At 38.4% G+C, this 20,615-nt stretch overlaps 1 protein-coding gene across 1 annotated transcript in view; it reads left to right on the top strand.

The window, feature by feature from the left end:
* Positions 1-20,537, top strand: part of LOC147069205 (MFS-type transporter SLC18B1-like) — a 40,007-nt gene extending 19,470 nt beyond the window's left edge. Inside the window, exons 3-11 of the mRNA XM_085951072.1 lie at positions 357-504; positions 3,698-3,884; positions 11,753-11,868; positions 12,761-12,954; positions 14,867-14,962; positions 15,890-16,058; positions 16,662-16,804; positions 18,253-18,339; positions 19,588-20,537. Of these exons, the coding sequence (XP_085807198.1) occupies positions 357-504; positions 3,698-3,884; positions 11,753-11,868; positions 12,761-12,954; positions 14,867-14,962; positions 15,890-16,058; positions 16,662-16,804; positions 18,253-18,339; positions 19,588-19,675 (1,228 nt within the window). The 3' untranslated portion in view covers positions 19,676-20,537. The remainder of the gene's footprint in view (positions 1-356; positions 505-3,697; positions 3,885-11,752; positions 11,869-12,760; positions 12,955-14,866; positions 14,963-15,889; positions 16,059-16,661; positions 16,805-18,252; positions 18,340-19,587) is intronic.
* The last annotated feature ends 78 nt before the right edge of the window (positions 20,538-20,615 follow it).

The raw sequence follows: 20,615 nt of genomic DNA, 5'->3' as shown, positions 1-20,615 counted from the left end.
AAGGATTACAGCATTTCCGTACAGGTCTGAGGCACTGATAAATTTGGAGACCCCGTTGTATTTTTTTTTAAATTGAGATGTCAGTACTTTCTAACGAAGTGACCGCATCGTCCGCTTCATAAAAAATCACCACTGCTTTCAAAAGCTGTAATGATCGTATTAGTTTCTTCACTTGCCACCCCTAAGCAACGCATGTCCTGCATACACCCACAGGACGTCACTGAGTTAGATAGTCAGTGATCAATGTGTTATAATTTAGTTTGGTTAACGCAAGAGAAACTTCTGTGAACACACCTCCATACAATCTATAAGATACTACATAAATGTATTCTTTTAATATGCCATCTTTTTTTTAGCTTGCTGGATAAAGTGAACGGTCATTATCCGTTCATCATCCTCAGTTTCCTGATCAGGATAATCGAGGCGATGGGAAATGCTGCCTTCCTGACGGCATCATTCGCAATTATCGCCAAGGAATTTCCCAATAATGTGGCCACCATGTTTGTAAGTAAAAAGTACCTGTTGGGAATTGTTGATTGTTTTCAGGATCGTAAATAAGCGACGTAGTTTTAATACACGATTAACTTTATTTATATTAATCTGCATGAATATCATTATACAGAAGGATCACATTTTATATGCGCGTGTGCTCTAAATAACCGATGATTACTATCACGCCACACACAGGTGCGGCATAAGAGGGGAAGAAGAATCTGTCTCCCTCTTACAAACAATAGTCGGTATCTAGCTTCGGCGGAGCGAGCGCTAGATGTCGACACGTACTTCTTTATTCTATTATATCATTCTATTAGACGGCTATATCTCAACAGTACCTATTATTGAAGTAATTCTTCTTTAAACCTCAATTACATTGAGCTTCTTTACGAGCTGTTTGTACGACTGTACAACAACGACTGAACAAGCTAACATGTTCGATGATTACACTGGGTGACTTTACAGGCAGATTATAAATTCGCCAACAAACAGCTCGTAAAGAAGCTCAATGTAATTGATGCTTTAGGAGCGTTTGGAAAATCAGATCAGAGTGTATTTTTGGCGTGTGGCATGTAACACATAATTAATTTTTTTTACACAAAAATAAACGCACTCGATCAGATTCGAACCACCAATTGTTCAGTTATCAAACGAACGCACTACCATTACGCCACAGTATGATACTCCAACCGTGACGATTATACAGTATAATATTATAGTTTAGAATTGTTCCGTTGCCTAGGCAGCGAATTTATTATTGTCGGCCATTTGCAATTCCTTACGTAAACAAACTATTAAACGTCATAGTGGCAGTTGTTACTTTAAAAATAAAAACAATGATAAATAATTATATAATTTAGTAATATAAGTTAAAGTGTATAGTAATAAACCAACGGAGTTCCAATAAGCGGTCCTTTTTCTTGAGTGTGTAATTTAACAAGATAATTAAGAGCTTGTCAAAGAATCTAGGTTATCGCAAGTTTTGATTTTGTTTTGTTACGCCAAAAAAGTATAACTCCTAACGCACGTACATAAGTACACACACCGATTTTTTTGTTTTATAAATTTTGATGTATCACACTTGATGTTCACCACTGATATTACTTGTAATATGTGAAACGTATTACGTTTACATAGTAAATACGTCTTTAAAGACAGTATAGGAGAAGGAGGAATTCGATTCAATTCAAATTCATCAAATGTTACGTATAAAACAATAAAATTGAAACAAACAACTATATTTTCTATTTTGTATCAATGTATTGAATATAATGTTATGTTTGCATAACTCCCTTCTCTATGATATATCCCCAATGACAATAAATTGTCTTTTGTTTAATTCATCGACACCCTAAGTTACTAATTATGTACCTACTTAGCCGGCTCTCACATTTAAACTCTCCTCGTCTGCCACACAGCCATAAATCAAACCTTCCAAGAACGTCGATCCGGTGTAGCATATGGAGACCGCGAGAAGCATGCAACTTGTCGAATGTCGATTGCTTTTTTGAACTAGATGTTTTTTAAGAACTAGAACTAAAAAGTCGTATTCACAGGGCTCGAAATGGACCGGAGCGCACCGGAGCGCCGTTCCTGTTCCTGAAATCGGTAAAATTATCGCTCCGTCTCGTGGAAAAAATAATTGGACCGTCTGAGCTGGATAGGCCATGTAATAGAAAATCTAACATACTTATTTTTATGAAATACACAAAAAATTGATAACTATGTCTTCTAACTATGCTAACTATGTATTGTTCTTCAGAAAACTGTCGTGCGCTCCGGTTCGTAAACTTTTCCATTTCGAGCGCTGCGTATTCAACAAATCTGTCAGAGTCAGCTTATTGTTAAGAATACGTTCAAGGCACACCTTATTGTTCCCATACACATTGTCTGGTATAATATTGAGTAGGGTAACGGAGATAAAAGATTTGGGTGTATTGTATGATGCAAAGTTCACTTTCAATCAGCATATTCTTGACATCAGTACTAGATCTAGCAAAATGCTTGGTTTTGTTATGAGGGTTTCAAAATCATTCGAAAACGTCCGAGTGCTACGTACATTATACGTATCATTTGTGTTGAGTATTCTTGAATATGCCAGCATTATTTGGAGTCCTAATAGGTTCATCCACACAATTAAGTTGGATCGAGTCCACAATAGATTTCTTAGATTTCTATACTTAAGGACATATGGGTTCTTTCCTTATGACAATGATAATAAAAATGAATTTCCCGACTCGTTTTCTTCTGGGTATGCTATCAATGCAATCCCTGTCCACCCGAAGAGTGATTGCTCTTTTAAAGCATTTCTTTTTACTTTTTCGTGGGTTCATTTACAATCCGTATATACTGGCAAATATTAATTTTCATGTTTCCACCAATATCACTCGTAACTCTACGGTCTTCAAGATACCTCGTCGCAGGACAGATGTTATGTTTCATGATGCTGTGTATCGTGCAATTAACTTATTTGATGGCACCATAAAGGTTGAATTATTTTTTTTATTAACTATATAATGTTTGTGGACGTATTAAATAGGTTAAATTTATAATTGTATATTATTATCATGTTTCTTTAATATTTACATAAACACATGCTGTCTTTTCTACTTTCTTGTTATATTAGTTGTTATTTGTAATTCAGATAGTTTTATAATGTTGTATTTATTATGTATTATGGCGCATTGGCCAATCGCTTTAATGCCGTAATACTCTTTTTCTAAATAAATAAATATTCGGTTGGTGTGATTTCGACTATTGCAATGTACCTGTACTACTAAGTATTATATTATTGATCATCCCCAATTTATACACCCTATCTAGCTGTGTTACATACACACACATATGTATAAATCCTTGTACATGAATAATTAAGCTTCACTAATATTACTTACTTACTTTTTCATATTTATAACATTGTAAATGATTCTAATAAATCATTCAACTCTGAGCTTTACTCTCCAAGTTTTTTCACTGCGGATCGAATTCTCCTGAGTTCTTTCCCTTTTATTTATACCGTGTACCTACCTATACTTTGAGATTATTTGACGAACAACACTGAGTCTTATTACTGACATACACCTTCCACTGAACCACGCTAAGGATCGTTGGTAATTCCGTTGCCGAAGACATAACAATAGTTCATATTTAGTTGGTGTTGGTCTTACACCAATAATCCTTATTTGAAAATGTTAATTTACAGGCTTCGCTGGAGACGTGCTTCGGCTTGGGACTCATTGCAGGACCTACGGTCGGAGGGGCGCTGTACTCCTTCGGGGGATACACGACCCCCTTCGCTATCATGGGGGCGGTCCTCTTCACTGCAGCAGTCATGAGCTACTTCGCTCTGCCAGTAAATGCCGACGTAGAGGAGGACACTGAATCAACAGGTAGGTACACCGAGATACACAATCTAATATTAATATCTAAATTCTACTATATTTTGGTTCTAAACGTAAGGTGAGAATTTTATTATTAGTTGTTAAGTTGGATATAACAATGATACCTCCACGCTTATACGTGAGTGGAGAACCCCTTAAGGGTAAGGTTCGAGCGAAGTTATGGATGCCACATTCATGTTTCTCATATTCCGCCAAAATCCTTCCATCGCCGTTTTATGCATAAGGTGCTCATATTAATTAACTAAAAATGTAATGAGGACACAGCGCGGGAATTTAAATTTAAATTTTACAAAATTTTTTAACCATACTCAGGTAAAGCCTTGGGTTGTTATTAAGGCAAGAGTAAGCGGGTTTTTTTTTAATATACCTCGAGAAGGGCAGGTAAAGAAACGCCCGGTAACCGCGAGACGCGCTTTTGGGGAATTCCTAAAACTGACGAATAAAATTTCTTCGGCTGATCTGACCGGCCAATCAGAGAGGTGCGTGATTCGCGCCTAATCCATCTAAGGATACGAGGGGTCGAAAAAGGGAGAAGAAAAGTAGTGAAGCCGAGGCCGTTGGATAGGAAGGACTGTGTGTCCTCGCGTACCATTCTTAGGGTTTTCGCCGATTGTGAAAAATAATTTGAGAGTTCGCGTGATACGTACGTGGAAGGATTAGATCCTTATTTTTTTAATTGCCACAGTCTGCGGCGCTCATTAATAACAAATTTAGGGCTGTGGCGAAATTATTAATGTGTATCATTGTGTTGTGTATGTAACTTTTGTTGTTGTGAACCCTAATTAATAATAAAACTTTCGGCAACGATTTGTCCTACGAACAACGTGCGTTCATCATTTTTCCATCCCGTCAATCCTGCATTTACCCCCAACTGTCAAGACCTACCGTACACTGAACGTGCTCTACCGGACTAAAAACCAGCTACTATTGACCGCCTTGAACTATTCTGAGCTAGTCGAAGGGTGGAAGCTGGCCGTGTGGCTCCCGCGTTCTGCCGACGGCACGCTACGAGGGCCTCATTGACGCCCGGTTGACCGGAGAGTCGAGCTCTGAGGTCGGATCGGCCGTGCGGCCCCGACTCCCCTCCCTACCCGGACTTCCGGGGTGTCAAATTTGGCGAGCCCAACGTGGACCTGTGACAGTTCTTGTCATGTTGGCAAGCATCTGTCAGAAATAGGGCAGTGAAGTACTGAAGGAGCTTCACCGGATCCACGACTTAGGAAATAGAGTCAGTGCTAAATTCAGTGTAATAAATTTAGTGTGCTTAAAGCGTTTTGACAGTTGACGTGGACAGTGACATTTTGACATTTGTGACAGTGCGAGGACAGTTGTTGTGGTTGGCATCTGCCACTCTGACGTTTGTGGCGTTGTGATCGTCCGCCATCTGGGAACAGTTGAGTCTGTTGATATCCGCCATCTTGGATTGGCTGTTGTGGTTGGCATCTGTCACTCTGACGTTTGTGGTGTTGTGATAGTCCGCCATCTTGAAACTGCTGAGTCTGTTGACATCCGCCATCTTGGATCGGCTGTGAGTGTTGTTATTTGTCGCTTTTGACAGCTGTCATCTGTCAGTTTGACATTTGGACATATTTTTTCAAGTTTATATTTTTTCTGTTAATTTTGCAATACTAACAATTGTCAGTGCGTGCAAATAAGGATCAACGACAATAATAATAAATTATAAATACTAAATTTATTTATAACTTTACGTTGGATAACTGCGATACGGACTTGATGGAAGTTATTGAGTGTTGTACCGTGCAGTGTATCTGCGAGAAGACGGCGCGGACCAAGAGGGATGCTGGCCACGAAATGTCCGTGGAGAGGCGTGATGCGCCATCGCGGCGCGGACGACGCGGTGCCAGACCGCCACACAGCCGGTTAGCGCCTGTCAGGCCCTAACTGGAGAAGATGACGAGGAAGGAGACCCCCTACGGAGGAACGACTAGGCCAATATAAAACTTTCATTTTAATTCATATTTCATATTGTTGTTTATTTTCGTATTGTAATGCTTGTGTATTATTATCATTGCTGTGTATGTCTTATTGATGTGTCATTTTGTTGTTAGACCTACAATATAACTACAGTATATGCCGCAGTTGGGTACTGCCTTAACCGATGTCCGGAATAAAATAGATCAATTAAATATCAATGACCTTATTCACTCAATTAAGATGAGATGAAAAATGTTGAAAATGAATCTTAATCATCATTTATAAATCTACCTTGGCCAGGTTGATGACTCTGTATTGCGTATTTAGTACGGAGGGATGGTGTACTAAGTATGATAACCATGAATACTTATTTTAAATTTTGAATTTTGTTTTGTAAGCGCGTTTTGTTAATTGTATTCCATAAATTTTGCCTAGTTTAATTTACCTAATGACGACTCATGTATGAACGTATGTGAGTGCGTGTGAAGAGAGGTAGTGACGGTCGTTAGCGAGGAACGTTCGTTAAGGAGGAATGGAGGTATTGGGATGAACTACCGTGGACCGATGGAATAGGTTTTAGCTACGCGCATCTTCTTACGGGGCGGTTGACTAGATGATGGCGCCGTCGGCTGGTTGGTTGACTCGTTGAGGTGGGACCATGTCTCTCGATCGGGGATTGATCGAGGAGGCATCTGTCGTCTCTGTCAGGATTAAGGCGGGCTCACGAATGTAGTGACATTGAGCACGAGTGCCAGTGTGCGCGATAGAGTAGTGTGCGGAGGGCGTCGGTGTGTAACGAATCTGTTCGCGCCAGGTACGCCGTAATTGTGTTTGTATTTTATTTGTATTTTCTTTGTGTCACGAGTCAATAGTCGATCGCGGCCGGATATTCTAGTAATGGGTGGTGTGTCCCCCACAACTGTCCCGTGAGTTGGTGTCGTGTGATGAGGGCAGATTTTTGAGGTCTAACGGACGTGAATCCGCAGCATCACTGTGATAACTTATCGCGCGTGGTAGATAACGAGAGGCCTTCAGCCGTGTCAGAAAGGACGCATGTAGATACGGGTGATGAATATAGGGTACGATTTTTAGTGTGCGCGTTCGTTAGGTGGTAATAGAGGTGTTAGGATGAGCTGCCGCGAGTCGACGAGATGAGTCTTAGCTACGCGCGCCACCTTGCGAGAGCCCACTGTGGAAGTAACTTGCATCTAGGTAATGGTACCGATCGTGAGCGGGAGACTTGACGTGACGCGTGTGTCGAGAGGAAGCCTAGATCGCGAAGGGTAGTGCCGGCCGAGTCATTCCGCCGTTCATGAATGGGTAGCGAGGCGAAGCTTAATTTGTTTTTTTTATTGTGGCACCTTGGTTTTGTCTTCTGTTGGGAGTGATTGATTGAGGGGCGCCATTCGTCACTCCGGCGAGTGTGTGGGAGGCCGGCTCGTACGCCTTCGGTAAGACCCTCTCACCACCGCAGGGGCCGCTTGTCGACTCCTCATCGAGATACGACTGGTGGAGGACAATATTGAGGTGTATTTTTATTGTGTGTTGAGGGTCCCTTATCGATCGGTGGCCGGATATTCTAGTAATTTGACATGCAGGGTCGGAATGCCACAACCCTCTCGTGAATTGTATATCGCTGAGTGAGGATGAATCTTTAAGAGCTAGTGGACGTGAATCCGAAACATTGTTGTGAAAACTTAGCGAACGTGATAGATAACAATGGGCTTTCAGCCGTGTCAGAAAGGGCGACACATCAGCATTCATTCGCTTAGCCGCGAGACAGAATGGCGTCGTTGTGTCTACCCGAATTATCAGAAAATCTAATTTCATTTTAATTTTTTTTTTCTCAAAATAAGTAGTGGGGGGGTGAAGTAACGAAGTAGTGCAGTAGTGTAGTATTGAAGTAGGCGATGAGGGTAGGCTTTCAGCGGAGTTAAGACGGGCGATGCTCCACCATCTACTCTTTCGAAGAAAAGTGGATACGGGTGGTGCGGAATCTACTCTTATAGTTAGGAATTCAAGGTATTTATATAAAGGTGCGAGAGGATGCCTTCATCGAGAAGGATATAAATCGAGGGGGTTTCAGACCACGGAAATCGGTTAGAGATAGCCACCGTAGACGTACGCGACCTAAAACGGTGCGTAAAAATAAACAGGTAGATACCAAAATAGCGCGGACTGCCGCCATACGAGCCGAAAACGTCATTGACGCAATTGCTCGCAACCTAGCGATGTGGGTACTTCAGTTACCCGCCTTCTTCTTGCGGTTCGAAACGTAGGTAGGAAGCTTGCATCAGGGTCACCTCATGGCAGAGGGACGAGTTTTTAAAGTTTTATACTTTGTTTAATGATTGTAATTGTGGTTTTCATCCTAGTTTTGTCTTGAATTTCTGTTGTAATTTAAAAATATGTTGTTACTAGCGTAGTGAGGCAGGAATGAAAAGTTCCAATGAAAAGTTGATTGCTGTTAAATTGTTTTCTTTTTCTTTTATTGTAATGTGTAATAAATGTTGCTTTGGGATTATGTCTGTCCAAAAAATAATCCAGGGCTCGTGAATGTAGCTTCACCGCGTAAGAATACCGGTGTGCGTAATTGGTAGCGAACTGAAGGTGATGGGCCTGTAACGATGTCGTTCATGCCAGATTCCACCTTGTAAGATTGTGTTTTTTTGTAACCGCTACTTAGGTGACAGGATATACTGAGGCTGGTTATCACTGTCCACCGCGGGGGCGCTGCAGCGAGGTATACTCTGCTGGTGGTTGAACGTTGGGGGGATGATGTTCACGCTCTGAGCATGTGGGCGAGGGATCGACCACGCAAAGGTCTGTCTGAACCACTCGCCTCAGCTAGGGGCGTCTGTCGACCCTCCCTCGGGATATGAACGGTGGGGGATAGTCTCGTTGGTAAACCCAGAGTAATGGTAAACGGTTGGGTGTGCGACCAAATGTCAAGAACCCAGGATAACCGTGTATGAGTACTGAGAGTGCTTGTTTATAACCAAAAAAGTTGTAAGCCAAAAATAGAAGTCGCGAATGTAGCTGCGTCATGGAGACTCATGGCGTGTGCGAAATGTAGCGCAAGGCATTGTTTAAAAATTTATTTTTGTAATGGAGGACGATTGTTATTAATATGATTAATTAATAAGCTCTTCAAGCAGGATACGGAGGCGGACAATGACGTCCGGTCTTGTAATGTAAATTTCTTATACGAATTATATTTCCTGTCTGAAAAAAGCTATGTAAACTTAGGTTGCTCATGGCCGATTCAAAGGTCATGGCGACGCCCTGATGCCTTTATTGAATTGTAATGAATTACTTGCGAGAACATAATTGTAAACTGACCCTAAGAAGGGCCCATTATATGTAAACTTATTGAGTTTGGTCATAACACCGTCAATAAAGCAAACGGGCCAAGGAGCACACCGCTATGTTGCGGTAATACGAGCGAGGATGGAAGGACGATGGCGGGAAACAGAATGGGCACTTCGCTCGAATCTGAATGGGGCCGCTTGATACCTCCACGCTTATACGTGAGTGGAGAACCCCTTAAGGGTAAGGTTCGAGCGAAGTTATGGATGCCACATTCATGTTTCTCATATTCCGCCAAAATCCTTCCATCGCCGTTTTATGCATAAGGTGCTCATATTAATTAACTAAAAATGTAATGAGGACACAGCGCGGGAATTTAAATTTAAATTTTACAAAATTTTTTAACCATACTCAGGTAAAGCCTTGGGTTGTTATTAAGGCAAGAGTAAGCGGGTTTTTTTTTAATATACCTCGAGAAGGGCAGGTAAAGAAACGCCCGGTAACCGCGAGACGCGCTTTTGGGGAATTCCTAAAACTGACGAATAAAATTTCTTCGGCTGATCTGACCGGCCAATCAGAGAGGTGCGTGATTCGCGCCTAATCCATCTAAGGATACGAGGGGTCGAAAAAGGGAGAAGAAAAGTAGTGAAGCCGAGGCCGTTGGATAGGAAGGACTGTGTGTCCTCGCGTACCATTCTTAGGGTTTTCGCCGATTGTGAAAAATAATTTGAGAGTTCGCGTGATACGTACGTGGAAGGATTAGATCCTTATTTTTTTAATTGCCACAGTCTGCGGCGCTCATTAATAACAAATTTAGGGCTGTGGCGAAATTATTAATGTGTATCATTGTGTTGTGTATGTAACTTTTGTTGTTGTGAACCCTAATTAATAATAAAACTTTCGGCAACGATTTGTGCTACGAACAACGTGCGTTCATCATTTTTCCATCCCGTCAATCCTGCATTTACCCCCAACTGTCAAGACCTACCGTACACTGAACGTGCTCTACCGGACTAAAAACCAGCTACTATTGACCGCCTTGAACTATTCTGAGCTAGTCGAAGGGTGGAAGCTGGCCGTGTGGCTCCCGCGTTCTGCCGACGGCACGCTACGAGGGCCTCATTGACGCCCGGTTGACCGGAGAGTCGAGCTCTGAGGTCGGATCGGCCGTGCGGCCCCGACTCCCCTCCCTACCCGGACTTCCGGGGTGTCAACAATACATAGAAAACTGTAGAGAGACGAGACCAGAGACGTCCCGTAGGGGTAGGCAGATTGAGGGTCGCTTGGGGGCGGCATTTACTCGAAGGGCGGCGAATCGAGGAAAATCATGTGGAATAATAGAAATAGTTAACTAAACTTAGTAATAACGAAAATATCTTTCCATTACAAAAAATCAACTCACTGGTTTTGTCGGGTTCGCGATATCTAGCTTACTTCCGTTGCCCTTCGACGTCCTTGGTGACCAGAAACGACACGTGCAGATTTGCGAATAATTAGTCTGAGATTATGTTAGTAATGTATCCATACAACACATTTATTAGATATTTGAATCATGAGAGGATGATAAAAATAATGTGTAAAGAAATGAGGCGGCATTTTGGCGCTGCCTAGGAGCGGCATTTTATCTAGGGACGTCACTGGACGAGACATATTATACACATTTTAAATTCACTTTCTGTATATTTTAAATGCTTTAATCTCGCAGGCCTCAAGTTTATTCTATCTGACCGTCTGATCTCGGTATACATACGTACTGCGTAGGGATTGCAATAGCGGTATTTCAAAACCGATATCCCAGTATTTTTCGATACCTAAATACCGGTTTTAAAAACCAGAAAATACCGATATTTTCGGTATTGAGATTAGAAAAAAAATGTGTTTACCAGAACTGTACATTTTTTGTCTGCTTACGCGATGTCTGGTTTACTTCCGTTGATCTTCAATTTCCTTGGTGACTAAAAATGACACGTACAATATATTTGCATTAGAGATAGGTACCTACTTCCCTAATTTTAAATTTAACCAACTATTTTTGCAAGTCGCTCGCTGGTTTTAGAAGTTGTAAGGTGTGTTTTTAGTTACTATATAATTAATACTGGTACCTATTCAATATGAAATATTGGTATTGGTATTTTCATTCGCTATTGCAATCTCTACTACTTCGGAATAACAAACAAAATTAACACGTTTATTCTTATTTAATATACCTACATAATTTCTTTATTATACATAGGATCAAAATCATATTTAAATGTTAATAATTTCGGTAAATTATCAAGTGCACCGGTTTGTACAATTTTTCATTACGAGCACTGGTAATATACAATCATGGCTTACCATTTATTGTGTTTTACTTAAAATCGTAGCTGGTGGTCTGTGTGACGTCTTGAGTTCAAGATGGCGACCGCTCCAGATAGTTATAAGAAAAATCACAAATTTACATTGGAGTTCGTAATTGGCTTTTTGCATTTTGTATTTGCCATAATATATATTTTTACCCATATTTAATTGTATACCATATTGTATTATGTTGCTAGATGCCCCTAGTAGTATTGATCTTATTAGGGAGACTATATCATTATTTAAAAAAAATATATTATTTCCATGTTAAGCTTCAATGCTGTCACTACTGAAGATTCCTGGAGTACTAATGGCAGCCATGAGTATCATCATTACAAGCACCAGCATCGGCTTCCTCCAAGCTACTCTGGAACCTCACCTGCGTCACGTAAGTTTCTCTTATAAAATAATTCATTATAAGAATACAAACTGCCAGTATTTCGCTTTGTTACCTTTGTATATTGGGAGCCATATTTATAAAAAAAATCAAAGCTGTAATAGGGTGGGGTTTAGATATGATATTGTGGGTTCATGTTCCATTTGATGTATTATTAATAATGCCTTAGTTTTATGTATACTAACCACGATCCTCAATCATGAAGTCCTGACGAAAAAGAAGTACTTAATATGCCATTCATTTAATTAATTTATATATTTCTCGATCCCAACAGGGCTATTCTGACATATCACTTAACACCAAAATCAATAAAAAAGGTGATAAATATGATATTATGTTGTATTCAGGCAGTTAATTATCTTGGTAAGTTAACTCTCAGGCGTTATATTTATTAACACGGCTGCTCATATCGCGTTAACCATGAGCTGTCAAATTTCGTTGAATAGTACAGTTAACACGTCTTACTTGATTCTAATCAGACACATTTGGAATCAAGTAAGACGCAATGCCGTGTGTTAACAGTTTTATTATTGTAGATAACCGTCTTGTTTATGGAATTGCTCAGAGTGATGTTCATGTTATTTTGGAGCAATGAAAACGTATGATCGTGTTAATATCCCTGCAGGTTGATACGCTTCACTCAAAGTGCGGACAGTCTAGGTATCAAATAAAAATCAAAAAGGGACTACCGTCCATGATTGAAGCGACAAAATACTATAAATAGTAGGCGGGGTAAGTATGTAAGTCAGTGGTACGTGAAGCCGTCTTAAAATTCGAAAACAAATTATTACGGACCCTGCCTAAACCATTTTTCTGTATGCGTGCCTGCCGTAGTCCTTGGTGTTGTTTGCAACCAAGTTAAGTATGTTTTTGATACTTCCAGTTCGGATTCTCCCCCGTGATTCTTGGCCTGATGTTCATCATCAACGGCGGAGTCTACGCCATAACGGCGCCCGCCTGGGGATGGGCTTGCGACCACCGCGGCTTCAACCCCAAGTGGGTTACAGTTCTCGGATGCATCTTTGTGGCCTGCGCCTTCTTGCTTATTGGACCAGCACCATTTATCGAAACACAGACGTAAGGATACTGTTAACAAATACCAAAGATACTGAAGAAACCCTTCTTGAAGATTGAGCCTACAAATTACATTTATTATCAACATACATAATTTTGGAAACACTTCTGAGAAAATATATTATTATAACCAATAGAAAAAATCTTTTTGATCGAACCTGCATCTCTCGGGTATTGCGCCCACGCACATAGACCACTATGCTAAAGTAATCATACTTAATTGTGACAAATTTTAACGAATGGCTTTTAATACTTACTGAAGCGCTTTCCAAATTGAGCTGCTATTGGCGATAGGCTTTTGTATTTTAAATCAGTACACAAGAAATGCAGCTTTGATCCTTGATCGTTGAAAATATTACATATTATTATGAGTTTGCACTAGAAAATTGAACAAATTAGCTTCTGGACATATTGTATTTTGCATTGGGGCGCTTGGGTTCGAATCCCGAGTCTAGCAAATCCAATGTGTATTTAGACCAAGAGCATAGGCTGAGCTAGTAGCTAACATACATTTCTCATTCTCTGCGTGAGGCGACCAAGAGCCACATCGAATTTTACAGCCAAAACAAAATCAAATTGTTATTTTACTATCATAAAATGTTATTTCTCTGGTATACTAATTTAAGTAGGTACATAAAACCATTTGTATGCTATTTTATTGAATAGTAAATCTGCCATTGTTAATTTGGTGATACTTTTTTGGGGTTCATGTTTTATAAAAGCCAACTCTTTTGGAAATTACGTTATATATATACATATTTGTCTTGGAGTATCTATCTGTAACGCATGAGAAAAAACCAGGGCTCGAAATGGACCGAAGCGCCGTTCCTGTTCGTGAAATCGGTAAAATTATCGCTCCGTCTCGTGGAAAAAATAGCTTCACCGTCTGAGCTAGACAGGCCATATAATAGGAAATCTAACACACTTATTTTTGTGAAATACACATAAAATTTAATAACTATGTACTTAAATATCTTCAGAAAACTGTCGAGCGCTCCGGTTCATAAACTTCTTCATTTCGAGCGCTGGAAAAAACATATTGAAAATAAATTGTGTAAGTGAGAGAGAGAGAGTGACAGGGATAATGTGTACTAAACATACACGTATAAACGCAATTTCTAAATTTTAAAAATTATTTATTTTAATCGGGTCGTGAAAGGAAACAAATGATACTCTTATAATAGTTTGACATGCTCATCGCTATTAAGAAATTAATGTGTTATCCAACAGATGTAAGGGTAATTATAATAGGAATAGGGTCCTACTGTAACCCACTGTAATTATAGGCAGTATACACAATCAATCAAAAAATAGAAACATTATGGATGAAAAATAACAATCAACTGAGCGTCGCCGCTTGACAAATTAACGAGTTCAACGATGGCGTGCTCGGCAAAGTCAGGAGACACTACAAAGACTTTGTCAGGCTGATGCAGCAGCTCACAAACAGTAAGATGACGTGTGAGAATGTTAACAGATGGTACATGATAATATTTGATACTGTATAAATATTATTATATTATATGGTAGTAAGTACTTCTAGATGTATGATCTTTTGTTGTTTGGTGTGTAGATCCAACATCTATTAACTGTATGTAGAAGGTTGCGTTGTGTGTGTGATATTATATGTTCGGGGCCCAATAGAAATAAGACACAGTGATGTATTTTCTTGGGTTTATAATATTGCGGCACTACATTTTGGATTATAGATGTTTGATGCACGGCATTAAAGAATAGTGACATATTGGCATTGATGTTATGTTAAGTAAGATTTACATTGTGATTTTACTTGTCGCTTGGTACCATTGTCTGTGCTATACAAATGACCACAGACAATAATACGTCGATTGTAGAGTTGGGTAAACCTCTACATACTTACCTTTTAATTTTTATTGAAATTATACCTTTTTTACAGAGCTGTATGGATCTGCATTGTTGGATTAGTACTTCACGGACTCGGCATGTCCTGTCAGCTGGTTGCCTCCTTCACAGATGCTCTTAAAACGGCCATGTAAGCTATTTTACAACGTTTTTCTTAGCTCATATTATTATTTGTCCGGTGGTTCTTTGTCCGGTACAAATCTTGCAATCGATTTATAACTAACTTCCCAACCAGCTAGACATTTAAAACTTTTAGAATATATCAGAACACGATGCCAATGCATTTGTTTAATATTTTTAACCATCTTCTAGTAGAATTGAATTCATTTTCAATTAATTCGGTTTTGTATGAAAAGTTATTTCGACACCATTATCGGTTGCTATCGGTCTGGGGTCCCAGCAACTAAATTATTAAAAGATATATACGTGCGTTACTATGGAAATCAATATGCAATGTAAAGTACAAATATTTTTGATCGTTTAAGCTAGTCAAGTCAAGTTTATATGGTTCAACAGAATTTAAAAACGTTGTATATAAAAAGTTCTTTTTATCTTGTAATTGTATATTCATAAATTTTTATAACACAAGGACGTCGAATGTTAAGTACCTCAACCACATTATAAGAAGACAAAAGCAGAGGTATAGAGTATGTAACTAGAACCGAATCACCTTTTTTTCCTATGTTAACTCTGTAATTATTATCTCTCACAGTCTTACAGCCAGTCAGCCTAGTCTGATTAGCACTGACCCTTTTGATCATACAGGTCGTCTATTTTGAAACTAAACACCTTACACCATCGAGATTTGTTTCTAATGATAATTGTGGTTTTTAGTTGTCAAATGTGATACCTACCTGAACTGAACTAATCCTTTAGCAAGTTCGTTTGGTTATTTGGTCGAGCGAGTCATCTTACATTGTTAATCTGTGCAGGTAGCATTTGAAGTATTCTGTTATTGTTGATTAATCTCTGTGAACCCTGAACAAATACTAAAACCGGAAGTGTTTCTATTTTGTAAATAAAAAACATACTATACTTTCCTTTTTTTATATTCCAGCGGAAATGGATTCCCCAACAACATCGAAACATATGGCCTGGTATCCGGTCTGTGGACATCAACATTCGCCCTGGGAGCATTCATAGGACCGACAGTGTCTGGTTTCCTCTTCGACAAGATTGGCTTCAGACAGTCAACTGTCTTCATATTTGTTATACACGTCGTGGCTGTGAGTAATCATAGTAATACTTACAGACAGTGAACAGAGGCCTGACAAAAATTTAAGATTTTGGTATAATTTAATAATTGTATGACTAGTGCTTTGGAGCCCCCTTTTCAATCTTCTGACGAATGTTTGAAATATAGTTTTGTCCTTTATTTATATGGCACAAATACACTATTAGTATTACACGGCAGCTAGCATGAAGTTATATTACTATGTTTTACGTGTAAAGGTTTATCATGATCCTTTTAACTTGATAATTTGGAAAAGGCTAAGCGCCCTAGTAACCTCTACAAATTATATTGAAGGTCTCTAGACAACTGTCATTTCCGACTCGCTATTGTCTATGCTCATGTCAGTTGTAGAGTTGGGTAAAATCTCTACAAAAGCTTTTGTCTTAAACATCTTAAATTTTGGATGATTTTTGTAACATGTCCAGAAATCGATTCAAAAAGGGCCTATTCATGTATATTTTGAGAGGCATATGTTCGAAATTCGAATATCCAAATAAACTCTAATAATACTTATTAAAATTCATGTTTTTTAGCATGTATTTATTTATAGAATATGTAATAATGAAGAATATTATCACTCATTCTAATTATTCAGGGTCTGATAGTCCTCACTTATTTGCTGTGCTGCCGCCAGCCTCTTGGAGAATATGCAAGAGTTGGAGCTGACACCGATCACTTGATGAAGAATGATGGAACTATTGATAGCTCGCTTATCACTGGAAACGGATCCCTCAAAAGGTAATAATAATGATAACATCATTTCATTTTATATTTAGCACTTTTTTTAGAAAGCTCAACCCATTTAGGTAGTAGACGTAGTTAATTTTATAATAAACAAAAGAAATTCCAACATATTGTTACACATAATATGTAGAATTTTAAAAAGATTAACAATAATATTTAGTACTTATGGCCCGGTGTATCTACATTATTTACTATGAACTCTTTCAACAATAATTTCGTAAAGTGACTCCGTTTAAATACTCGCATATAGCAGGGATCAGGGCAATGGCCCCAGATTCTGAAACGGGCATCCAGACAACGATGTTTGCCGGGGGACCCTGCCTGTCTCTAAGGTTAAGGGCAGTGTGATGCTCTCTGCATCAGCGTTTCTCAAATGGTATTTTGCGGAATCCAACGGTTCCGCCAGGTAAAATTAAAAGTTTTCCGTGTAACTTTTGTATTTTAAATAAATCAACTTGAACTATTGAGTTGTTGGCACTCGTCATCAAATGAAGCACTGATTGCAGCCCTTTTTGTTGTAGCCAAGTAACATGCGACCCCTTGGAAATATTGCCATCTTTATTATAATTAGAAAACACACTGAAAGCTATTAGGTATAAAACTCTACACATGAACTCTCATCAAATTGCTTCGCACAATCACATATTTTCAAATGTTAATATATGTGAAATAAAATAGCACCACATGTGACTTTTATTTTACTATTAGAGCAAATTTGTGATATGTGTTTATCTCATTTAGCTAGTCGATCTGCCACCCCGGGCCCTCCATAGCCCGAGTACCCTGATATTAGAGCCCTGGCAACCTCCTCCATTGTGAAGGGTCATCCTGTGACTCTTTTCCTCCATAGGCAGATGATATGTTGTCACCATCTACCCTTCTACGGGGTCTATCTATATACGTCGTTTGAAATAGGGGCTGAGGACTTTCCTGTCTCAGAAATATATGAAATATTTTCCGCCACATTGTGATAATTGATTGCGGTACAAGACTCAAAAGTCTTAAATCTATTCATTGCCAATACCTCAATAGAGCAGCGCTCGAAATGGAAAAATTTACTCACCGGAACACTCGATAATTTTACGAAAATATTAACATTGTTTTCTAATTTTATTTATGTATTTTATAAAAATAAGTCTGTTAGATTTTTTTATTATATGACATATCTAACTGAGACGGCCAAATTAATATTTCCACGAGATGGAGCGGTAATTTTGGGGATTTTATTAACTAGAACGGCGCTCCGGTGCGTTTCGGTCCATTTCGAGCCCTGCAGTAGAGTCAAATTAATGATACTTTAGCTAGGTACATAGTCTGCAAATAACTAATTTTCTGCCTACAATAGGGACACTGGCTATATTCTATATATCCTATATACACTATATTCCACATTTTATTGAATGCCTTCAACAATTCTAACTGATTTCAATTATTACTTTCAGTGCTAGATCACAGATGGCGATCTCGATAGAGCAATCAAGGCCATCTGGAATGAACAGCTTGATAGCTTGCAATAGTTTCAAAAACAGGTATGCAAAATCAATTATATTATAATCAAATTATTGTAAAAGATGTGAAAATAAATATACTGGACAAACCTCGCGTACCATTAAAAAGCATGCATCTTTTGCTTTATTGAAAATCGCCACTGCTCTCAAACGTTGTAATATTTGTATAAGTTCATTCGCATGACCTTCCTACGCACACGAGACTGCACTGTCTTGAGTATCCTTTTCTCTCCTTACACTTTTGGGTAGTTGTTTTACATACTTAAGATGGATACATGTCAATTGTACATATTACATTTCACCGTAGCAAAATTCTCCGTGAGCTTTCTTATCAAAAAGAGATGACCATATACTATACGGTCATTCCTATAAAAAATTACGCGTTGTTCGTGGAGCATTGCAGACAATAATATTCCGTCAAGAACGAAAATCTAAACTAACCTAAGAAATAATCCAGTAAGTACATCGGCTACTTTCAAAATTTGTTTGCCGCTGGCTTCCTGTAAACCGATAAGTACCCTCTTTTATTTAGACATTAATTTTATCTCAGTACTATACGACCCAAAGAGGTTGGACGGTCTTTACTATACGACCATATATTTCCGATACAACATTTTATGGTGAAGTGTGATACGGCGAACAGCATATGTACAAATTTCCTGACACGATTTAAGACATGGCCTGTCCAACGAAGTCACCACACTTTCACTTATAAGATGAGTGCATGATCATTCTAAAATACGTACCATCAAACGAGGTTATTCCGCCTGGTTTTTCTACGGCGTGTTGTTAATTTGTATTTTCTGATTTTTTTTTATTTTTATGGTTATATATATGTACCTACTTATGGAATGGAGAGTAAAAATATCAATATCGTACCTTTTCTATTTCTGGTAGATAAATGATGATTTTTCGACAGTTGACGTAACTGCATATGCACACACCATTTACAAAAGTCAAGTTTTATATTTACTAACGTAAATTTATAGATTTTTAAAATGTACAATATGTCTAACTGACAATTGAGAATAAGGTTATAAAGAAATATTTTGTTTACCCGAGTGTAAAAATAAGTAGTGGCCATACAAACAAATTATTTTTTACTAGGCGGAATTATACTTGTTAGGCGAAATAGCCCATTCGACGGTATTATAGTTTGTGATTACACTTTCTTTGACAGATACCTTGTTCGTCGAATACGGCTCCAAAGACCTAATATCTTCCTTTCAAAGATGATATAAATGTAAATAATTTATATGTATGTTTCAGGCGTAATGCTTGGAAGAAAGATGGCGCCAACGGTCGATACTGCCGGTCCTACGGAAGCCTGGAGGCAGATCGCTACCCACTCCCTTAAAAAGATACCTCTTTACAACCATAGACAGTAATTTTATTTTATAATTAATTTAATGTTAAATATGTCTAGATATTATACGGTTTGAAAGCCTATTCCTGAAATAAATATTAGGCTACAAAAGATTGTAATACATTTTAGAGATTTTATTGTAAATTTATTTATGTTAAATCAAAAAAAAGTTTTCTGGTAGAATTGAATGTTTTTTTTATCTATAATTTGGCCGTCTGTGTTTTTATTAAATCATGTACACTGCGTGTACACTACAATCATTAATTGCATGCGTGACAGGTTGCAGACCATGGTATAATATTATGTTATAGTAATAGCAAAATGCTCAGATATTATATATTTATAATTGACCAGAATAGTCAGGCAAAGTGATAAATACAATATGTTTTTTTACAAACTGGCCGCCGACATAAAACACATAAACTTGCGTTTTCCTCTGAACAATTAGTGTAAGAGTTAGCCGGCGAGGCGCAGGACATAGAATGGTAAAACGCAATGCCTTGTGATTTTGTCGGCAGGCAGTTTTTATTTATGTATTGATTGACATCTTCGCAAATGAAAAACATGTAGTTTGCTCAATGTAACTGAAATGAAAACATGACAAGGGTCTGGATTAGAGATTGCAATACCGAATGAAAATAAAAATACCGGTATTTCCTATTGAATACCGGTATTTCCTATTGAATACCGGTATTCGTAAAATAATTGAAAAAATAACAGAAGTATCTACCAATAAATGTAATATATTAAGTAAAAAATCTTAAAAATATTAATATTTTATAACATGGGTCATTGCTGGTCACCAAGGACGGTGAAGTGCCACGGAAGTAAACCATGCATCGCGTAATCCGACAAAAAAATACAGTCCTGTTAAGCCTTTTATGTTAATTAATACATTTTGTTTCCACTTTCAATACCGAATATATCCGTA

The sequence above is a fragment of the Rhyacophila brunnea genome, unplaced genomic scaffold (genome assembly GCF_057557595.1).
Source record: "Rhyacophila brunnea isolate RB1 unplaced genomic scaffold, BYU_Rbru_1.0 scaffold_24, whole genome shotgun sequence".
In the NCBI taxonomy this organism is placed as follows: Eukaryota; Metazoa; Arthropoda; class Insecta; order Trichoptera; family Rhyacophilidae; genus Rhyacophila; species Rhyacophila brunnea.
Note: the sequence above shows the minus strand (reverse complement) of the source record. Positions and strands in the feature narration are given on the sequence as shown.